The sequence below is a fragment of the Rissa tridactyla genome, chromosome 9 (assembly GCF_028500815.1).
Source record: "Rissa tridactyla isolate bRisTri1 chromosome 9, bRisTri1.patW.cur.20221130, whole genome shotgun sequence".
Lineage (NCBI taxonomy): Eukaryota > Metazoa > Chordata > Aves > Charadriiformes > Laridae > Rissa > Rissa tridactyla.
Window position 1 is genome coordinate 26,662,462 of NC_071474.1, and position 18,630 is coordinate 26,681,091.

At 55.7% G+C, this 18,630-nt stretch overlaps 1 protein-coding gene across 1 annotated transcript; it reads left to right on the top strand.

The window, feature by feature from the left end:
• The first annotated feature begins 1,536 nt into the window (after positions 1 to 1,536).
• Positions 1,537 to 18,473, top strand: GDPD2 (glycerophosphodiester phosphodiesterase domain containing 2). The gene is made up of 16 exons (XM_054214545.1): positions 1,537 to 1,608; positions 9,820 to 9,962; positions 11,091 to 11,194; positions 11,268 to 11,361; positions 11,568 to 11,627; positions 11,997 to 12,095; positions 12,485 to 12,578; positions 13,032 to 13,177; positions 13,682 to 13,764; positions 14,302 to 14,452; positions 15,007 to 15,222; positions 16,095 to 16,246; positions 16,614 to 16,761; positions 16,980 to 17,062; positions 17,518 to 17,546; positions 17,850 to 18,473. The coding sequence occupies exons 2-16, from the start codon at positions 9,855 to 9,857 to the stop codon at positions 17,900 to 17,902; spliced, it is 1,620 nt and encodes a 539-aa protein (XP_054070520.1). The 5' UTR covers positions 1,537 to 1,608; positions 9,820 to 9,854; the 3' UTR covers positions 17,903 to 18,473.
• The last annotated feature ends 157 nt before the right edge of the window (positions 18,474 to 18,630 follow it).

Sequence of the window (18,630 nt, forward strand, 5' to 3'; positions counted from 1 at the left end):
GCTGACCCCAGCTGCCCAAAGGGATATTCCACACCATGCAATGTCATGCTCAGCATATAAAGCTGGGGGAAGAAGAAGGAAGGGGGTGATGTTCACAGTTATGGCATTTGTCTTCCCAAGTAACTGTTATGCATGATGGAGCCCTGCTTTCCTGGAGATGGCTGAACACCTGCCTGCCAATGGGAAGCAGGGAATGAATTCCTTGTTTTGCTTTGCTTGCACGCACAGCTTTTACTTTACTTATTAAACTGTCTTTATCTCAACCTACAAGTTTTCTCACTTGTACTCTTCTGATTTTCTCCCCTATCCCACCACAGCAGAGTGAGCAAGTATCTGCATGGTGCTTAGTCACCAGCTGGAGTTAAATCACAACAGTCCTTTCTAGCACGCAACACAGGGCTCAAAGGGTTCAAGATAACAACAGATTTGATTGGAATGTGCTAGATCAAGTTTATTGCTGTTTAGCTATTAATTGTCAGGTTCCCATGCTTGCCATGGGGCTTACTTACCTTCCTGTAAATTACAGTCTTATGGTCATTAGCATCCACTTTTGCTTTTGCTGCTTACTGTACTGCCTATCATTGTACTCTGCTGTTCCTGGGGACATTTTGATAACAGCAATGGAGCTGAGCTAGCCAATGGCCAGGGCACCACTGCTGTACTGGACAGGCTGGAACTCACACATGAACTCAAGTCCAAACAACTCCTCAGACACCCAGGTCAGAGAAGGAAGGGGAAGAGATGCTCCAGGCACCAGAGCAGAGATTCCCCTGCAGCCCCTGGTGAAGACCACAGTAAGGCAGGCTGCCCCCCTACAGCCCAGGAGCATTAATAGTAGAGCAGATTTTTTGGGTTGTGGGGATTTTTTTTTTTTTTGAGGTAAAAACCAGCTTAATAGGACAAAGGAAGAAAAATAACACCAACAATAAAAGAATATACAAGACAACTGATACACTATGCTTACCACCTGCTGACTAATACCTACCCCATTCCCAAGCACCAGTTCGTACCCCCCAGCCAGCTCCATTTGTATACTGAGCATATATATCCAAAACATATACTGAACACAAATCCAAAACATAGCCCCATACTAGCTACTATGAAAAAAGTTAACTCTACCCCAGCCAAAGCTAGCATAAACAATCAAGTAAGAAAGCAGATGATAAATGGTACTAAAGACTTTTTTCTTTAACTACTACAACACTTCAGTTAGAGCCTTTACCTAAAGGCACTTATGACTGAAAAGGCTTTAAATAGGTACGAGAAAATAAGCCAAATGTGAAGAGAGCCAGGAAATAATACTTACAGAGAACAAAAAAGCTAAACTAACTACCCTAGACCTAATATGTTATCTTCTTAACTAAAAGCTACTCCTCTGTTAATAACTCTACACACAAGCTTCACTACAACACACCTCCATCCCAACTACCTAAGGTCACACAGACACCACCTCCCCACCAGATTACTCACCACTCCCTAGCAAGGGCCCTTTATATAAACCTACCCTCAGCACAATGCTCTGGAGGCTGGTCCTATAAATATGGCAATGGTAAACAGCTGCTGCTTGTATACACTAAAGAGCTTGAACCAAGAAACTGCTTCTGTCTGGTAAGTGTGCCAGGTTTAGGCCTTTTCTTGTGTTTTTTTGTTGTTTTTTTTTTTTTTAAGTATTTAAGCTTATAGCAATTGTAAAATGTGGAATGCAGGCAAGCTACACATGTGGGAAAGCTGCTTTTATTAAAGTGTCTAATATAAATGAATTGTCTCTCTTTAGGCAACAGGAAAGGTACCTGTAGTTCTGTGAAGCTATCTGATAACTTGTAAGTTAGGTGCTTGGGAGCTTGGGCTGTATTTGATCAGGCGCTTGTTATAGTTTGAGAGTTGAGCTTTTCTGTGTCAAGTACTTCAGCTTGTTTTTGACATGAACGCTCATTCAGAGTCTTATCCTACATAGACTGCTGTTAGCTCCTCAGTAATGCTATAACAAAGTATGTGGCTTAACAGTAACATCAGTGAGCAGTAATAACTTCATGGAAGGCTTCTGAAACAATGAGAACAGAAAGCAGCTCAAGCAACAAATAGGTTTTTGTGCTCCTTAGCATGTCTTAACATAGTGATCTTGCAGCTGCTTTTATATCCTGAAAGGGGTGGAAAATGCTGTTCTACAGTAACTATAACTCTGAACAGAAATTAGAGATGCATCAGGAGTGAATGCTCTATAGCAGAGGCTTATCCCAGTGCAAAAATAATGGTATGTTCTAAAAGTTAGTAAACAACAAAAAAAAGGCTAAATACAAAAGTTTCTGTAGTACAACAACAGAAATAAGTGGCAGATAAGATGTTTTATGCTTGCAGACAGGGAAATACTATTTTTTTTCTGGAAAAAACACAAATATTGGCCAGAAAATAACACAAACCACTGATACTCTTTGAGTATGTTTTTCAGTGCAGAGCAAATGGAACCAAATCTGCAGAGAATCAGTGTTGCCCTACTCAGTAAATTATGCCTACAACTTAACTTCCAGTAAAGCTAATTATCCCTATAAAGGAAACAGACTAACTAGAAAAAACAGTTCTGCTATAATTAAACTAGTCAGCATCCTTTGTAGATGATACAAAAGCCAAAAATATTTGCTTAGTAGTTTAACATGCAAAATTGCATGTGAGAATAGCCTGTGAGCATCCTTGCTGTCTTATCTTAAATGTAATACTTGAGACTTGGCTTCAGTTTGTTATTGTGTGGCTCCAGTTAAGTATGCAATAAGGCAATTAGGAAATGGGAAATGATAAACATCTTCAAATTCTGAACTAGTTCAAGTTCCAAAAAGAAGCAGCTACAGCTGAGCAAAACCAACTACTTCAATCCTTGAAATCATGAATGAAGTATAGCATGTAAACCTTACCAGACAGATATCTGACAGAAATATCAGAATCTGGTAACTAATTTTTTTCAAATGAAAGCAAGACTTGCCTGTTTGAATTCCTCTTTTTTTTTTTTCCCCAGGGAGCACAAGGAGTCTTCTCTGCCTTATCAACTTTAGATATACCATGACACCATACCTAAAAAATAATTTCCTAATTCTATATATACAGTATAATGCTTACTGAACAGATTACCTTCTGTTTTCCTACTGTGTTCTTGTAAAAGTCTGTGTTCTCTGCATGTTAATAAATGTATCTCCACAAACCCGTGAGGGGTGTTAGATTCCTATGAAAACAGTGGGGCTAAACACTGTACTGGGGCAGTGCCCAATCTAAGATCTGCTGTTACTGTGCAGCTTGAACTCTTAACACTCGTTAGCATTTGATCCTCAGAGCTCCTATCATTCATCTCAATTACAACAATGAATGATTAGCACTCCTGAAAATCAGCCCCATGCTGTTTTCAAGTACTTAGGAAATTAAAACTATAAGGACCACCCATGAAAAGTTTGGGACAAGTGATTTGCCTCGTATCATACAAACTCAGTGGTAAGAGCTGAAATAAATACAGCTCTCCACGGTGGTTTTTCTCATGCTGAACAGTACTCTCACCATCTGCATTCCTGATCTCCTTAACTAGCCTACTTCTGGGAGGGGGGCGGAAATCTCTGATCCAAAGTTTGTTCACCACAGACTTTAATTCCTTATAAGCTTCTGGCCTTTATGAAAAAGTAAACTTAACCAATGGGACTACTGCCATGATCCGTATACCCTCCCTTAAGTAGGCATTTTACCTTCTGAGTAGCTCTTTCTGATAACTTAATTTCTTAATATGCCTATGCAAGATAACTTAAAAATGTAGCAAGTTCTATGTCACAGCAGTTTATCGGCAAGTAGAGATTTTTAGATTCATGATGGAGAGATCTTTGCCTTGGCCTACCAGTTTATGTAGGTCAGCTACTAGCTGGGATGGAAGCACAGTCTGTGCCACTGGCTTTTAAAGTTTTGACAGCAGAGGAAATGCACTGAACTGTTGTTGTCCATTACAAGTTGACATAGTAAAATAATGGTTACAGAAACCTGTGTTGCTTTACCCGCTTATCTCAGGTCTTGAGTCCTATGGGAGGTTACATGAAGGGAAAACATTCCCTAAAACAGTCAAACTTAAAAGCTTTATTTCTTGTAGATTACCTGGAGGATAGTGAAAAACAGAAGTAACTGAAACAATGGCTTACATTTTTATCTGAAAAGACTGGTTTGTGACCAGTTCAGTTGACAAACAAGAACCTAATATAAAGCCTTTAAGTCACTTTCATATGTTGAAAATACCTTCTCTGCTCCCCAAACAAAAGTCTAGGGGGATAACTTCAGCTGAACTATAATATACTAACATAAGTTTCCTTGCTTGCTTAAACCATTCCCCTGTGCGTTTGGTTTTATAACTTTACCAGAATTTAAAAAACAAAAAACCACACTTACAGATGAGACTGCTCACAAGTGAAGGCAAGGCACAAACCTTGCTTACAGCAATGCAATGCTTGATGTTGTGTGTGAGCCGATTCAACTCTGCTGATAGGGATGCTATTTTCTATCGTCTTCCCAACTAATTCTGGCATGTCTGACTTCATGATGAGACAGCTGTAGACCATAGCTTGACCATGCATTCTGGTTGTCAGCTTTAACTGTTCCACTGTGACTTGGCTCCTGGAGATCAGACCGGCATCTGAGCTGGCAGAGCAGGGTATGGCTGGGATGCCCCTGTTCAGGCAGTCTGATGGACTGGGCCATGATGCATCCCTAAGCTCAGCTCCTTCCTTTTGGTGAAACCCTGATCTGGATCCTGTGCTGGAGCAGGCCCGGGCAGCTGGGACCTGCCACTCCGGTGAGGTGGCAGGAGGCAGATGTCCCTCATCACACAGCAGCGGTTCAGCTCGGTGAGCTGCTGACTCCCATTGTGTGAACACCTAAAATGCAGACAGAAGCGAACCAGCTGTCACTGCATGTCACCTCCATTGGCCTCTTACAACATAAAAGCGATCTGAGCACGGGTCACCTGAGGCGGCAGGCAGCTCCTGGCCAGGGCTGTGCAAGCCCCCGGCCCAGGCCCGCCTCTGTGGAAGGGGGAGCCCGAGGAGTCTCTCAGGCGAGCTGCCGGCAGGGAGCGGCCCTGCGGCCCCCCTGAGGCGGCGGCGGGGAGCGGCCCTGCGGCCCCCATGGAGCCCGGGCCCCCCTGAGGCGGCGGCTGGGGCAGCGCGGGCCGAGCGCGCCCCCTGGCGGCGGCGAGCGGGAAGGGCTCGGGCGGCAGCCGCACGTGCCAGTACTCAAAATGGCTTCCCGCCCCTTACAGGCACCAACACGACGCCGCTGCCCTCGCTCAATATGGCTGCCTTCTGCCGGCAGGCGGCGGGCGTTAGGAATGGCTGCGGCTTCCCGCGGCGCTGGAGCTCCCTTTCTCCGCAGCGGCCTGTGCGCGGGCGCTGGCCATAGCGCGGGGCGGCAGCGCCCTCTGGCGGGCGGTGGGACGGGGCGGTCCCTACAGGTCCCGCTTCCTCCGCAGCGCCCGGGCTGTCACAGTTCGGCCTTGGGGAGGGAAAGGGAGAGCGGCCCGGAGCGGTCGGACGGCGGCCGATACGCGGGGGCATCCCCGCCTGTCCCGCTGCTCCGCCTGCCCGCGGCTGAGGGGCGCCTCTCCTGTCAGCTGTGCCTCGCACCCCTGAAATCCACGGCGCCTGGGTCTGCGGGAGCTCGGCTGCAGCCTCCCCTCCTCCAGGATCGCCTCCGACCCTTTATTCATGCTCAGTTGTCCCTTTTCAGCTGTTTGTTGGCTGCAGTGGTCCTTCACCCCTCCCCTCTGCTCGCTCCTTCACCTCCCCATAATCCGCAGCCCCCGTCCCCAACCTTGAATATCTTTAATCCAGCAAAACGGGCCCTCTGCATCCCGGGGCTCTCCTGGGGCACAGTCCGGCTGAGCAGACCCCCGCCTGCAGGCTCACTCTGCCCCTGGCCCCGCGGTGGGTCTGTGTGGAGCTGCTTGCGGCCGGCAAAGCGTGGGGTGCAGAGCTGCCAGCTCGTCCCAGGGGCACCCCTGGCCATTGCAATGCTTTCAGTTTACTCCTTGGGCTGCGGAGTGGTGGGTGTCACTACACAACCCCTCCTGCAGTGCTCCACACCCTCCGCTGCTCAGGCCTCGTAGATGGACCTGATCAGCACATTTCATGGAGCCATTCAACGATTTGTGCCAAGGCTGTTAATAACGGTGCGGAATAGAATCAGCTGCGAGGGTGAGTGCTGAGGCTTCTGCGTAGTCTGGCAGTTGCGGTGTCCCTGCAGGATGCCTTCAGCTTTCTCAGCTCCTTTGCAAGTGGCAGGAGATCAGAGGTCCCATGAGATCCCGGGCAATGACGGAGCAAGTTGCTGAAACGGAAAGGTCCGAGCATCCATCCTGCATCCTGGCTCACCAGGGGCTGGGCCTCTGCCAAGACCTGGAGCGGAGGGTGGGGGTTGTGCTGGGCCATAGGGAGGGAGCTGGGGAGATGCGGGCATCACCCTGTCCATCTGCAGGTGGCATCAGGGCCCTGTCTCGGACCCTCCTTTCATCTGCTGCTTTAGCAGTTTGGATGCCTTGGCTCTGAAGCATTTCTCTTGGCTCAAGACCAGAAACCACCTTCACCTCTATACTCCCACCTTCAAAGCATGCCCCAGTGAGTGTCACCTGGGCCAGCTGCAGTGGCCTGGGATGCATCTGTCGCAGGCTTCCTCTGCAAGGAAGGGAAAAGTCTGCCTTTGATAGAGGGGGTCCCAGAGCCCCTTGCTTGAAGGCCCGGCGATGCACAAAGCTCTGCCTCCATCTGCCTTCCCTGCTCCTGGAGCTCTACGCGGAGCCTTAATCTGCCTGGAGCGTGGACTGCCTGCAAACTCCTCTGTGCTGTGGCGCGTGACGCCCCCCTGGGCCCCTTCTCTGCTTTCCCAGTGGCCACGGAGCAGAGGCTGCTCCGGGGTCGGTGGGGCACAAAGCCTGCTGCGGGCAGCCCGCCTCTGCCAGCCTGTGCAGACCTGTAGGCGGCACGGGCAGTCCTGCCGGGCCACAAACACACCCAGGAGGGTGTGAGCAAGCAGCAGAGCAGGGCTCTGCTGCGTAGGGACGCCCAGCTGAGAGCCCAGCCCCAGCACTCACCTGGCCTGCCGGAGTCCCAGCTGAGAGAACCCGACGTCTGCAGAGAGCAGGTATTTTGTCCGCTTGGCTCGCTGCCCTGGGGTGGCAGCCCGTGCCATGGGGACTGTGGGAGAGCTGTCAGAGCAGCATGGGGGGGTGATCGTCCTGGCCCTGTCTGCAGCTGAGGTGGGGAAGGAAAGGGGCTGCCGTGCTGTTCCCATGCTCCGGAGAGCAGGGACAGGGAGCCCAGAGCTGACTGCATGGGGGAGACGTAGGGCATGAGGCTGGGAGTGGGAAGTCTGGGCCAGGCTGTGCTGCTGTGGCTGTTTTGGGGTCACCCTCTTCCCCATGCTGATCCAGGAGCTCTGCCCTCCCTCCTGTGAGGTCAGGGGACAGTGGGGCTGGATGTCACCTCTAGCTGACCTGCCTGGTGGCATGCACCGGGGCCAGCTCAGCTCCGCAAGGGGAAGGGTCTCTTGCCCTGCCCATGGCCACCTGGTTGTCCTGTACCACCACCCCTGAGGCACAAAGGTCTCTGCGGGGCTGTGAGCACACACTGCTGTGTTGGTGACTGTAGCAATAGGTTTGTCACACCTTCAAGGCCCCTGTGCCCCCGACACTAGGGCTGGGGGTGTGCCATGGGGGTTGTTTCATGGGACCTGAAGGTGGGACCTGAAGGAGGGCTCCTTCCAGCCCTGATGGACCTCCAGCCCCTCCTTGGAGCTGGAGCAGAAGCTGAGCAGGGTCTGCTGCGTGCCCAGTCCAGCTTTGTTTGGGACCGGCGCCCTGTGCAGGTGTGTTGCACAATAACTACTGGCACCACTGCTGCAGTCCCGCTCTGAGCTGGGGAACAGGGTGACATTTTCCCTCAACCCTCCAGGCAGCACCACTAGCGTAGGTTTGTGGCCAGTCCTGTGTTGCTGCTCTGCCAAGCTCCAGTTCTGGCAGCAACAGCCTCTCGGAACAGCTGAGTGCTGAAGTTCGACTGATGCCCGCAGCCTCTCCTACTGTACTTTGCACGCTGCGTGGGAGCCAGGCAGGGTTTCCCTTGGCAGCTGCTGGTACCGGTGCTCTGCCTGTGAGCAGCAAGGCGAGGACAGGGCAAGTCCTGGGGGATGCTGGCTGAACCCTCTGCTCCCTGGTGGAAGTGGTGCCTCTGCTTCTGGTGACAGCAGGGGTATGAGCCTGCAGCCAGAGCCCCTGGGCATCAGGGAGGGAAACTGTCTGGTCCCGTGGCTTCCTGCTCTTGTGTTAGGGCTGGCTCCTTCGCTGCGATCACTGAGCAGATCACAGCTGCTGATCTGATCCCTAGAAGATGGAGGGGGCAGTGGATGACCTGGTCACCACTGTGCTGCTCAGCATCCCCTGTGCCTTGGCTGTCTGGACCTGCTGATGGCAGCCCCCAGACCTCCCTCAACCTGGAGAAGCCAGCTGGGCAGGTTAGGGGTCCCGCTCTTGGGTTGGTACCTGTCTGTGCATGCCCCAGTGGCCACTCTGTGGGTCCTGGCAGAGACTCTGCACACTACCCCTGAAGACCCACACACTGGTGGTATTTGGGAGCAAGGTGCCATGCTGGGGTGCTGCTGTGTCATGGGGGAACACCAGGCTGACCTTGGCTGTAGCCAGGGCATGGCAGAGCTGCTCTGGTGTGGCTGTCTGCGACTGGGAGCGCCTGAGCTAGCTCTGCTCCCCCTCTCCAGGGCCCAGGTTAGGATGGAACGTGGTTCTGCTAGGCACACCCTTGCCCCTAACATTGGAGAGGATGTGGCTGGGAGGATGTGGTCAGCTGGCTGCTTGTGCCTGGCGCAGTCATCGCAGTGAAATGAGTCCGGTTTAATTCGTGGGGTGATAGTGTTGCGTGGGGTGCCTGGCCTGTTGGGGAGGTTGGGATGAGGAGGCGGGCAGCTCTGCAGCAGGCAGGCAGTAATAAACATGGCGTTTCTGGAGGTGGATAAAGGGAGACCTTGTTTGGGGCTCTCTGCTTCCTCCAGCTGAGCACCAGGAATCTAGGGACCAGTGCAAAGCATCCTGGCCCTCTCCTCTTCGCAGTGCATGAGGAACTCAGTGGTAGCCCTGCATGCAGCCTGGGTGTCCACGACTCTAGCAGTGGGTTCCCCCCCCCGATAACTGCTGCTTCTCCCCCATCCCCCATAGTGCTTGGAGCGCCCGTTCAGCTGCAGCTCCTCCAGCCCCCCTGGGTACCCCTTGCTGTGTGAGCTGAGCTGGAGGGCTGCCAGGATGGTGCCACCTCAGTGGGGACCTGGGCTTAGGGAGGAGGATGGGGACTTCCCAGGCTGTTGCATGTGCCCCCGGCTGCACAGCAGGAGCTCCAGGCTGCAGCATGGCTGTTGCAGCCGGGTTACTCCCGAGGAGACTGGGTGCAAGGTTGTTTCAAGCTGGCTGGTGACACTGACATCCCCTGGAGCCTGCACGATGCTCCTGGCTCCCAGGAGCAGCACAGAACCCTTGGCTGAGCAGCAGGCCCTGCTCCCTGCCAGCTCCAGGCCTGCTCCAGCTCGTTGCCGTCCCAGGGCAGCCTGCGGAACAGGTCGGGCTGCACCCTGTGTTCCCGCTTTCCCTGGCACCGCGCCTTGTGTGGGGACACAGCCAGCAGCCCGCTATGTCCCAGGGCTCTGCAGCAGCCACTTGCCAGGGTGCCCGGACACAGGATGCTGCAGTGCCCCATCCCCATGGGGCAGTGGGGTGGGAGGTCTGTGCCAACATGCTGTGTGCATCCCCTGCAGGACGCCTGACCATTGGCCTGGGACAGCCTGGCACTATGGCAGATCCCCCTGGCTGCTGCCACCCCTGTGCCACCTGCCTGCTCTGCCTCTACAGCTGCCACTGGGTCACTCCCAAGAAGAGGAAGGGCCTGAAAACCAGCAAGGTGATACCACGGGTGATGCTGAGCTGGGGCTGGCCAGCCTCTGCGTGGGTGGCTGGGGTGGGGAAGGGCTCCAGCTGGGGGGCTCAGCCCAGACATTGGACTGCTGACCCCTTGCCGCTGCTCCTGAGCCCCAAGAGAGCTGGGGTGCTACCTGGCACCCTCTCTGTCCAGGGAGTGCCCTAGCCTGGAGCAGTGACAGGATGAGTTGTCTGTTACTGCTGGGTGACGAGAAGGGTAGAGCAGCGCTTTAGCAGCAGCGAGGCTGAGCCGTGGCTGTCCCTTGCCCGGTTGAGCATGTGTCTGCGGCATGGCTTGCACGTGCCTGGAGCCCAATGCTGTGCTGCCCGAGGGCTGAGTGTGGCGGGCAGGTCCCAGGGCGCTAAGTGCCTGGCAAGGCACGTGGAAGGCACGGTTCCTGGGCTTGGGTGCGGCCCCTGCTGATGGGGTGCTGGAAGGGGGTGTCCCTGGCAGTTTGTAACCTGGGAGGGGTGAGGCCCTGGGATTCTCTGAGGTCTTCAACTCCCACGGGAGCGGCTGTGCCGCTGCTTGTTCCATCTTGCCTGGAATGTGCAAGCTGGTCTGGGCTGCTGAGTGTCCCGCTCAGCACCTGTGGCACCCCTCACCTCCTTGTGTACGTGGGGCTGGAGACCCTGAGGCTGGACGTGGCTTTGGCTGGGCAGGCAGGAGCAGTCTGCAGGCTCACCACTGTAATGGCAGCTCTGAGGCACAGCACCCCTCTCCGCCCAGCCCACAGATCACCCAGCTAGAAGGGAACAGGACCCGGCTCCCTGCCCCTTCCCATGTCCAAAGTCCCAGCCTGCTCCCAGGGGCTGCTGCATGGGAAAGAAGGCAGTCCTGCCACGGGGGCTGTCCTCCCCAGCCTGGCATAGGCAGCTTTTTAGCTTGTCGTAGGAGATGCTGGTTCATCTTCCTGTAGCATGGGTCCAGCCAAGAGAGCTCTCCTGGGGAGCTCTGTTCCCTCTCCATGGGACAGCATGGTGCTGGACCCATGAAGCCAGTGCCCGCTGCACCCTGCTGCAGGCTGGGTGCTCCCCAGGGGTGTCAGCAACCTGGCCAGGGGCTAGGTGCCCTGCAGGTGTGTGCATAGCTGTCATCTCTGGCTTTCAGTGCGACTGCAGCTGGTTCCTTTTCCTCTTCTGCGTCTTCCTCTTCACACTGGTGTGGCTCTACTTCACCATCGTCATCCTCAATGATTTCCACAACTTCAATGAGTGAGTAAGATCCCACGTCCAGCCTTACTCCCCATGTCCCTCCTGCCCCTTTGACCACCCCCTTTGCTGGCAGGTTCATCTTCAAGCAGAGGAAGTTGTGGCTAGACTGGTCCCTGGTCCTGCTAATAGCTACGGCCACGCTGATCACCTACTCGGCTGTGCTTCTGGTGAGCCCCGCTGATCCTGTCTGGGCTGGTGGGGGTACAGAGCTGTGCTGAGCACAGGCTGGCTGCCATGGAGCCGGCAGCATTCGCCCTGCTGGAGCTGTGTCAGCCTGAACGTGGCCAGAGACCTTGTGGCTGAGTCCAGTGCCCTTAGAGGGCTGAGATGTGGGGTACAGCCCAGCTCTGACATCTCCTTGTTCTTCTCATAGGTCCTTGCTTTGTGCTTGCAGCTCTGTGGCCAGCCCTTGAAACTACACTGGCTGCATAAGGTGAGAGACTGGGGGTGCAGGGAGACGGTGCTGGCCCTGGCTGCCCTTGCACCTTGGGAAGCTGCGACCCACCTACTGGGCCGCCACCTACTGCGACCCACCTATGGCTGCTGTGACCCCACTGAGTGGCTGTGTGTCCCCGCCGAGCTGAGCTGCAGCTATTAGTCCCCCAGCCACACATCTCTGTGATGGGAATATTCCCCCTGCTCAAAGCATGGGGTACAGAGCTCAGCTGCAAACCCAAATGGGGGAAGTGGGGTCTCGGGACTTGCAGGGGCTCAGGAGGAAGGGATGAGGAGGACTCTCCCTGCCCAGCTGGCCTGCAGGACGCTGTGTGCTCCCCTAACTGCCCTGTGCCCTGCCCCACAGATCCTACTGATCTTAACTGCCCTGGTGGTGGCTGCAGCCTTCACAGGGCTGGGAATAAAGTGGGCGGAGGAGTGGAGAAGTGCACGTATCTCCCTGCAGGTGAGTCACCTCGATACCAGGGGCTCCCCCGCTGTACCCAGTACCTGGCCTGGGGGGATGAGTTGAAGGGTGGTGACTGGAACCCCCAGCATGGCCGTGTGCCATGGGAGTTAAATGCCCTGCCCTTGACTTCTGCTGCCTGGCCAGGCAAGGTGCTCCTCCTGCTCTTGCAGTCCTGCCTGGAGCAGCTGCAGTCAGAGTGATGAATGGTGGCCCGAACAGAGCGAGGAGTCTGTTCAGCCCCCCGGGGAGCCTGTCCTTCCCTCCCTGGCACTATGGCTCTTCCAGCGGTTCTGGCTGCAGTGGCAGATCCCTGGCATGGGAGCATGTGGATTTTGGGGACAGGGGCTGGGCTGGTGCTGGCTGACATCCTGCCTTTGCCTCTCCAGGCAACAGGTCCCTTCCTGCACATTGGAATTGTGGGGGGAATGACGCTCCTTGCCTGGCCCCTGGCCAGCTTCATCTACCGCACCCGCAACAAAGGTAATCCCCCTCCAAGGTCTCCATCTCCCCCCTCGGCTGGTGCCCTGCCGAGGTGCCCTGCTTCCTACCACTCAATGGAGCAGCACTGGTGGCACAATGGTGCACAGAGAGAGTCAGTACAGTGGGAACAGGTCCCCAGGACTCAGTCTAGTAGCAATACCTGCTCTTGGTTGCTGCTTCTCATGCCCAGCCCTTGGTGGGCTTTAGCCCTCACTGCTTTGCAGTGGATGGCAGGGCTATGGATGGCAGACTGAGTCCTGTAGAAGTGCTGGGTTGGGATGTAAGGACATGCAGTGGGCCAAGAATAAATCTGCAGTGTCCCTGAGGCTGGTGATGCAGTGCCTGACCTAGGGCAACCATAAGTGAATGCCAGGTGAAGCAGCCTTGGCTTATTCCTAACAGCCTGCAAAATACTTCCTCTGTACCTCACCACTCTACCTTCTCTGCCTGCAGGTCTCAAAGTATTTCTGCTGCTTGTGTACTGCGCGGTGATGATCGCACTGTATCTGGCTCCTCTGGGAATCACCTCCCCTTGCATCATGGAGGAGAACCAGCTGCCTCCCAAGCCAGCCCTAGTTGGCCACCGAGGAGCCCCCATGGTAAGTGACCAGCACCAGCAGCATCCTGGCACAGTGGTCAGGGTGGATGGGGCAGGCTGCTCCACCAGCGGAACCCAGGCTGTGCCTGGTGGTGGGGCACCGGCATCTCAGACCCTTGCTGCTGCAGGCCCAGACGAGCTCTGGTGACCCAAGTAGAGAGGGGTCCCCACAGCAGCCAGGGCAGCACAGGGCTGGAGGATGGGTGAGCACAGGGTGAGGAGGGTGGGCGCAGCAGCCGCAGGGCAGAGCTGCTTGCTGAGCGCTGCTGGACGAGGAGCAGGTGACTCTCAGCAGAAAGCCTGGCTGCGTGGTGTGGGCTGAGAAGCAGGACTGGGCAGGCTCTGGCTGTCTGCACCCAGACTTTTCCATCCCTGACCCTACCAGCGTCACCAGTCTCATTGTGGTTGCCCTAGAGCTGAGCCAAGCTGCTGGGTGCAGGCAGGCAGGGTGAGTGCCTGCCCCTTCCTGCCTGTGCCCTCTGCACTAACACTGTTCCTTTTCCAGCTGGCCCCCGAAAACACCCTCATGTCACTGCACAAGGCGGTGGACTGTGATGTGCAAGTCTTTGAGACAGACGTCATGGTGAGGTAAAGGGGCAGCAGGGACTTGGAGGGAGGAAGGGACCTCTGTATGCTGGGACGTCACCTCCCACATGGGGCATTCTGGAGGACTGACATAGCCTGAATTTGGAGGTAGCTCTGTTCAAAGGGTTCTGCCATTCCCACCTTCCCAGTATGGGACTGGCTCCAGCTTGGTGTCCCAATGATCTGGGAGAGGTTCTGGGTTTCTGTCCTCCCCACGCAGGTTGCCTTCCAGGCCATTGGGAGGGAGGCACCATCAGGGAAGGGGCACTGCCTGGAAAAGACCCTGGCTCTAGTTCATCTCATGCAATCATGCTATGGGGACAGCTGTCGGAGTGAGCAAGGAACTACTTGGTTCCTGACTTGCTCTCTAGGTGCTCCAAGGTCTTTCCAGACACTCACCTTTTTGTGTAGGAGACCACAAGTAGGCATAAGGGTGGGGGTTACCCTAGCAGTGTGTCTGGGAAGGGGCAGAAATGCCAGAGCAGGGTTAGCAGACAAACAGCTTGCAACACAGAGCTTCCCTCTCTGCTCCTTTGCCAGTGCTGATGGGGTCCCGTTCCTCATGCATGACGAGGAACTCACCAGGACCACCAATGTGCAGGCTGTGTTCCCCGAGAGGGCTGCCCTGAACAGCACCGCCTTCAACTGGACAGACCTCCAGCAGTTGGATGCTGGCAGCTGGTTCCTGGAGGTCAGGATGCCCCTGGGGTGGCTGGTCGGGGATGGGTGCATTTGTGTGTGAAGCATGAGCCCTGCCCTGGAGAAAGTTCCCTCTGCAGCGCTGGGCCTGGCAGACACCTGGACAGGGTGCAGAAGCACTTTCACGCCTGCATGAATCCCTTGGGTGCGGTTATGCCTGAAGCTGGGGTTTGTTCTGACTCCTCAGCTGAGTCACGGAGGAGGCTGGTTTGAGAGGAGATGTCTCATGCGTTTGCTCTGAGGTGCACAGCCTGCCCGGGCTTGGAGGCAGCTGTGGCAAAGCTCTTCCCAAGAGGTGACGAACCGACTGCTGAGCTGCTCTGAATGCCCACAGGTGTTGGGGCTGTTTGAACTGTGCTATTAGTGGGGAGAAGGGTAGAGGTGCCCTGTGGTTGTGCAGAGGAAGGATCGCTGTGCCTGTCTGCACTGGAGAGCGTGTGGACAGGCCGGTGTAGGAAACCGGGAGCCAGAGACAGGGATCAGTTTGGGAGCTGGAAGCTTACAGGTGGTCTGCCTATGATTACTAACTCCCTCTTGCCCTTGCAGCGGAGGCCTTTTCCCACTGTGCAGAGTCTTTCTGCTGGCGATCGCTACCAGGTGACTAAACAGAGGATCCCATCCCTGGAACAGGCGCTAGAGGCAGCCAAGCAGAGCAATATCTCCATCATGTTCGACCTCCGGCCCGAGAACCACAGTGACTACCAGAGCTTTGTCAATGCCACCCTGAAAGTGATCTTACAGTCAGGCATCCCACTGCAGCAGGTGAGCCGGCCATTGCCCCACCACTGCCGGGCCCTGCTGTCACACCCCTGCCATGGTGGGGAGGTGCCACACCAACCCCACTGAGCATCCCTGCCACTCCATACACCACATCCCCATACGTCATCCCTGCTGGGGAACGCGGTCCAGGCGTGAGGTTCTCTAGCTGGGAGAAGTTGCCAATAATTAGGGGTTAATGCCTGCAGCTTCAGACCCCTCCAAATACTCCGGTTTCCCAGCACTGGCCACCCTGGTGCGTAAACAGTGACTCAGTCTAGGGAGGGGACCAACAGTGCTAGCAAGATCAGGAAAACAATGCTCAGGCTTCCACCTCCCTGTGCTGTGCCACACCTCTCCCTGCAGCTCTTGAACTCCTGCTGCAACCGCCTGTGTTGCCTTTGCACTTCATCCAACCTCTGCAGCACAGGGCATGTGCTGCCCTGAGGGGATGAATTAGCCCCCAAATCACTTTCCCTTCTTGGCTTTTTGGGAATGCAAGAGCAAGAGGGGAAATGGCTAAGCTCGTATTGTAGTGCTGATAGAAGGTGCATTCTTGCTGCAGACTTGGGGCCAAAAGGATGCACTGCTTGCTTGATCCTTTCAAGGACCCAGAAAGAACGTAACTGCTGCAGCTTTCTTAGGCTGGAACTGCTTTCTCCCCTCAGTGGGGTCTGTTGTGCTTACTTCTTGGCTGGGACAAGCTTTTAGGAGGCTGTCCTGGCAGAGATCCTCATGGAAGAGCCGAGTGTGGAGAGAGGGGCAGGAAGCAGCTGTCTGAGCAGGCCATGTGTGCCTGGGCCTGCAAGGAAATATTGGAAGGGAGCAAGCTCTCTGGAGTACCTCTCCTCTGCATGTGCTCTCTGACGCTTGCCTAGGTCCTCTGGCTGCCGGATGGGTTCAGGGAAGAGGTCAAACAGCGAGCCCCAGGTGTTCAGCAAATCTATGGCCGGAAGAGACTCCAGAATGAGAAGGAGCCACTGCTGCATGTCAATCTGCCCTACCAGGACATGAGCTCTGAGGAGATCAGGTGAGAGTCCTGTGCCCAGGACCCTGGGAGCTGTGGGGCCTGGGCACTGTTCCAGCTCTGTCCCAGGGGCCAGCAGAGGTGCGGGCCAGCTGATGCTGAGTGCTGGCACGGTGCTGGGAAGGGCAGGCTGTGTGCTCCAGCCTTGCGGACAAACATGCCTTACCAGGCAGGGCTGATGCAGGGGACGGAACTGGCTGCAGTCCTCTGCCTTGCCAGCAAATCTGCCCTGGGTCTGGCTCTGCAGACAGATGCTCCATGTGGTTGCAAATGCTGGATGACATCCCAGATATACAGTCCTCTCTGGCTGTATGCTGAGCGTGCTGGCACCCTGCTGTCTGCTGCTCTGACCACAGCTGTCCCTATGCAGGCAGTACCGCCAGGACAACATCTCTGTCAACTTGTATGTGGTGAACCAGCCCTGGCTCTTCTCCGTGCTGTGGTGCTCTGGCGTGAGCTCTGTCACCACCAACGCCTGCCAGGTGCTGAAGGAGATGAAACACCCCATCTGGCTGCTCGTAAGTGACCCCTCCATCCTTCACCCTGCCCCACAGCCCTGTGCCCCAGACACTTGTGGGTCACTTTCTGCAGCAGCCCTGGGCAGCCAGCTGCCTGGAGGGTGACTTTTACTCAGTGCTGTGCTGGTGTGGGAACGTGTGACCCTGCAGAAGGGTGGGCTGTGCCACCAGCACACCACCTCTGGCTGGCGTTCATGGCTCGTCTTGTTGCCTTGCAGCCCAGCAGCACGTACCTCATGATCTGGATTGTTGTAGACTGCGTGTCCCTTCTTGTCATCCTCTGGGCCTTCCTCTTGCTGAAGTACGTTTTGATGCCTTTCCCCCTCCCGGGGCAGGTCTGCTGGGGGAGGCCATAGTGTGCCCTGGGTGGCTGGGACATACCCAAACCTGGTTGTATCAGCTGCCACCCCCGTCTGGACTCAGATCTTTGAGGGTCCTCTCCTGCCTGGCTAAGTGAGACAGCAGTGTGTGGAGGCAGCTTTTATCACCAGGCTGCAGCTAAAACTCTGGCCTGACCCTTCCTCACTCTGCTGGATGCCTTAGCTCACGCTTACTGGCTCGCTCTGCACCCCAGGGCTTGGTGGGCTGAGGCTGGTGGGCTTGGCCCTGCTCCTTTACCAGTGCTTCAGGCACGGAGAGCAGGTCCCTGTGGGACTGTGTGTCCTGTGGGGCCCCACAGCCTCCAGCTGGGAGCTTGGGGGAGGGAAGGGGGAGGCCAGGCTGACATACTAACATTGATCCTCTTCCATCTCCTAGGAAATGCTCACAGAGAAGACGGGCAGCGGGTGAGTGCGCACAGATGTGAGCTCCCCTCCCTCGGAGCCAGGCTCTGCCCACGGGATGCTCCCTGGCAGGCAGGCGGCTTTCTCCAGCCGAAAATGACAGAGCGGTTTGGGATGGATGGGGGAGGGAAGGGAATCCCAGCCCAGGGAGTTCCTGTTCTGCCTTTAGCAAACAGCCCTGTGGGACAGCGCTGGGGAATCCCACATTCCCCAAGTCTCCTCAAACCTGCTTTTCAGGTCACTCTGCTTGTCCATGCGGATGGTGGATACCTGTGATGACTTTTTTTTTTCTCTCTGTCTCCTCAGAGTCTGAGACTGATGTGCTTCTCACAAAGATCAACAGCTTGATGCAAGAGTGACTCCTCCAGCCTGTGCCAGCCAGCGGAGGGGCAGCCAGAGCCCTGCACAGCTCAAGTGGGAAGCAATCCTCAGACCAGCTTCAAGGCTCCTTTCCTTTGCAGACTCCTTCCTGAGCTTCCCATCCCCTTGTAGCCTTCCTGACTCCTTGCGTGGTGCACAACTGCCCTCAGCCGAGAAGACCTGGAACTGGGTTTCCAGTTGCCGCTGATAGCAAGGAACTGGAGACTTTGCAGGGTTTTCCTGGGCTGAGTACCTCTCCAGCGGTGCTGGGGTTTAAGGCCTCTGCCCTGGGGTTTGGACACTAGTGGGGGATTTGAGTCGCTGTTTGGTGGCAGGGGAAGGGCAGCCTCTGCAGCAGCAGCAGCAGCAGCAGCTCTGCAGCCAGTCATGGGAAACCTTGTTTAAAGTGCTGCTGCCCTGCCCCATGCCTTGAGGAATAGGAAGGGGGGCGCGGAGGTGGCTTTTCACAACACGGAGCGGGAGCTGAGCTCTTCCCACGCCCACACTGGACACAAGTCCTGCCCCTGCTACTGCTGGCTTCATGCTTGTGGGGCAGGGTGCTGGCACCCCATGCAGCAGTGACTGCCTGTTGCTCTGGGGCAGGGAAAAGGGAGCTGGGGGGGTGGCGGGTGCCTGGGGCTGGCAGGACCACGGTCCCGCTCCTGCTGCTGCCAGGCTTTGGGGGTGTGCGAGGGAGGGGAGCGGTGGGACTCTGCAGTCGGTCACT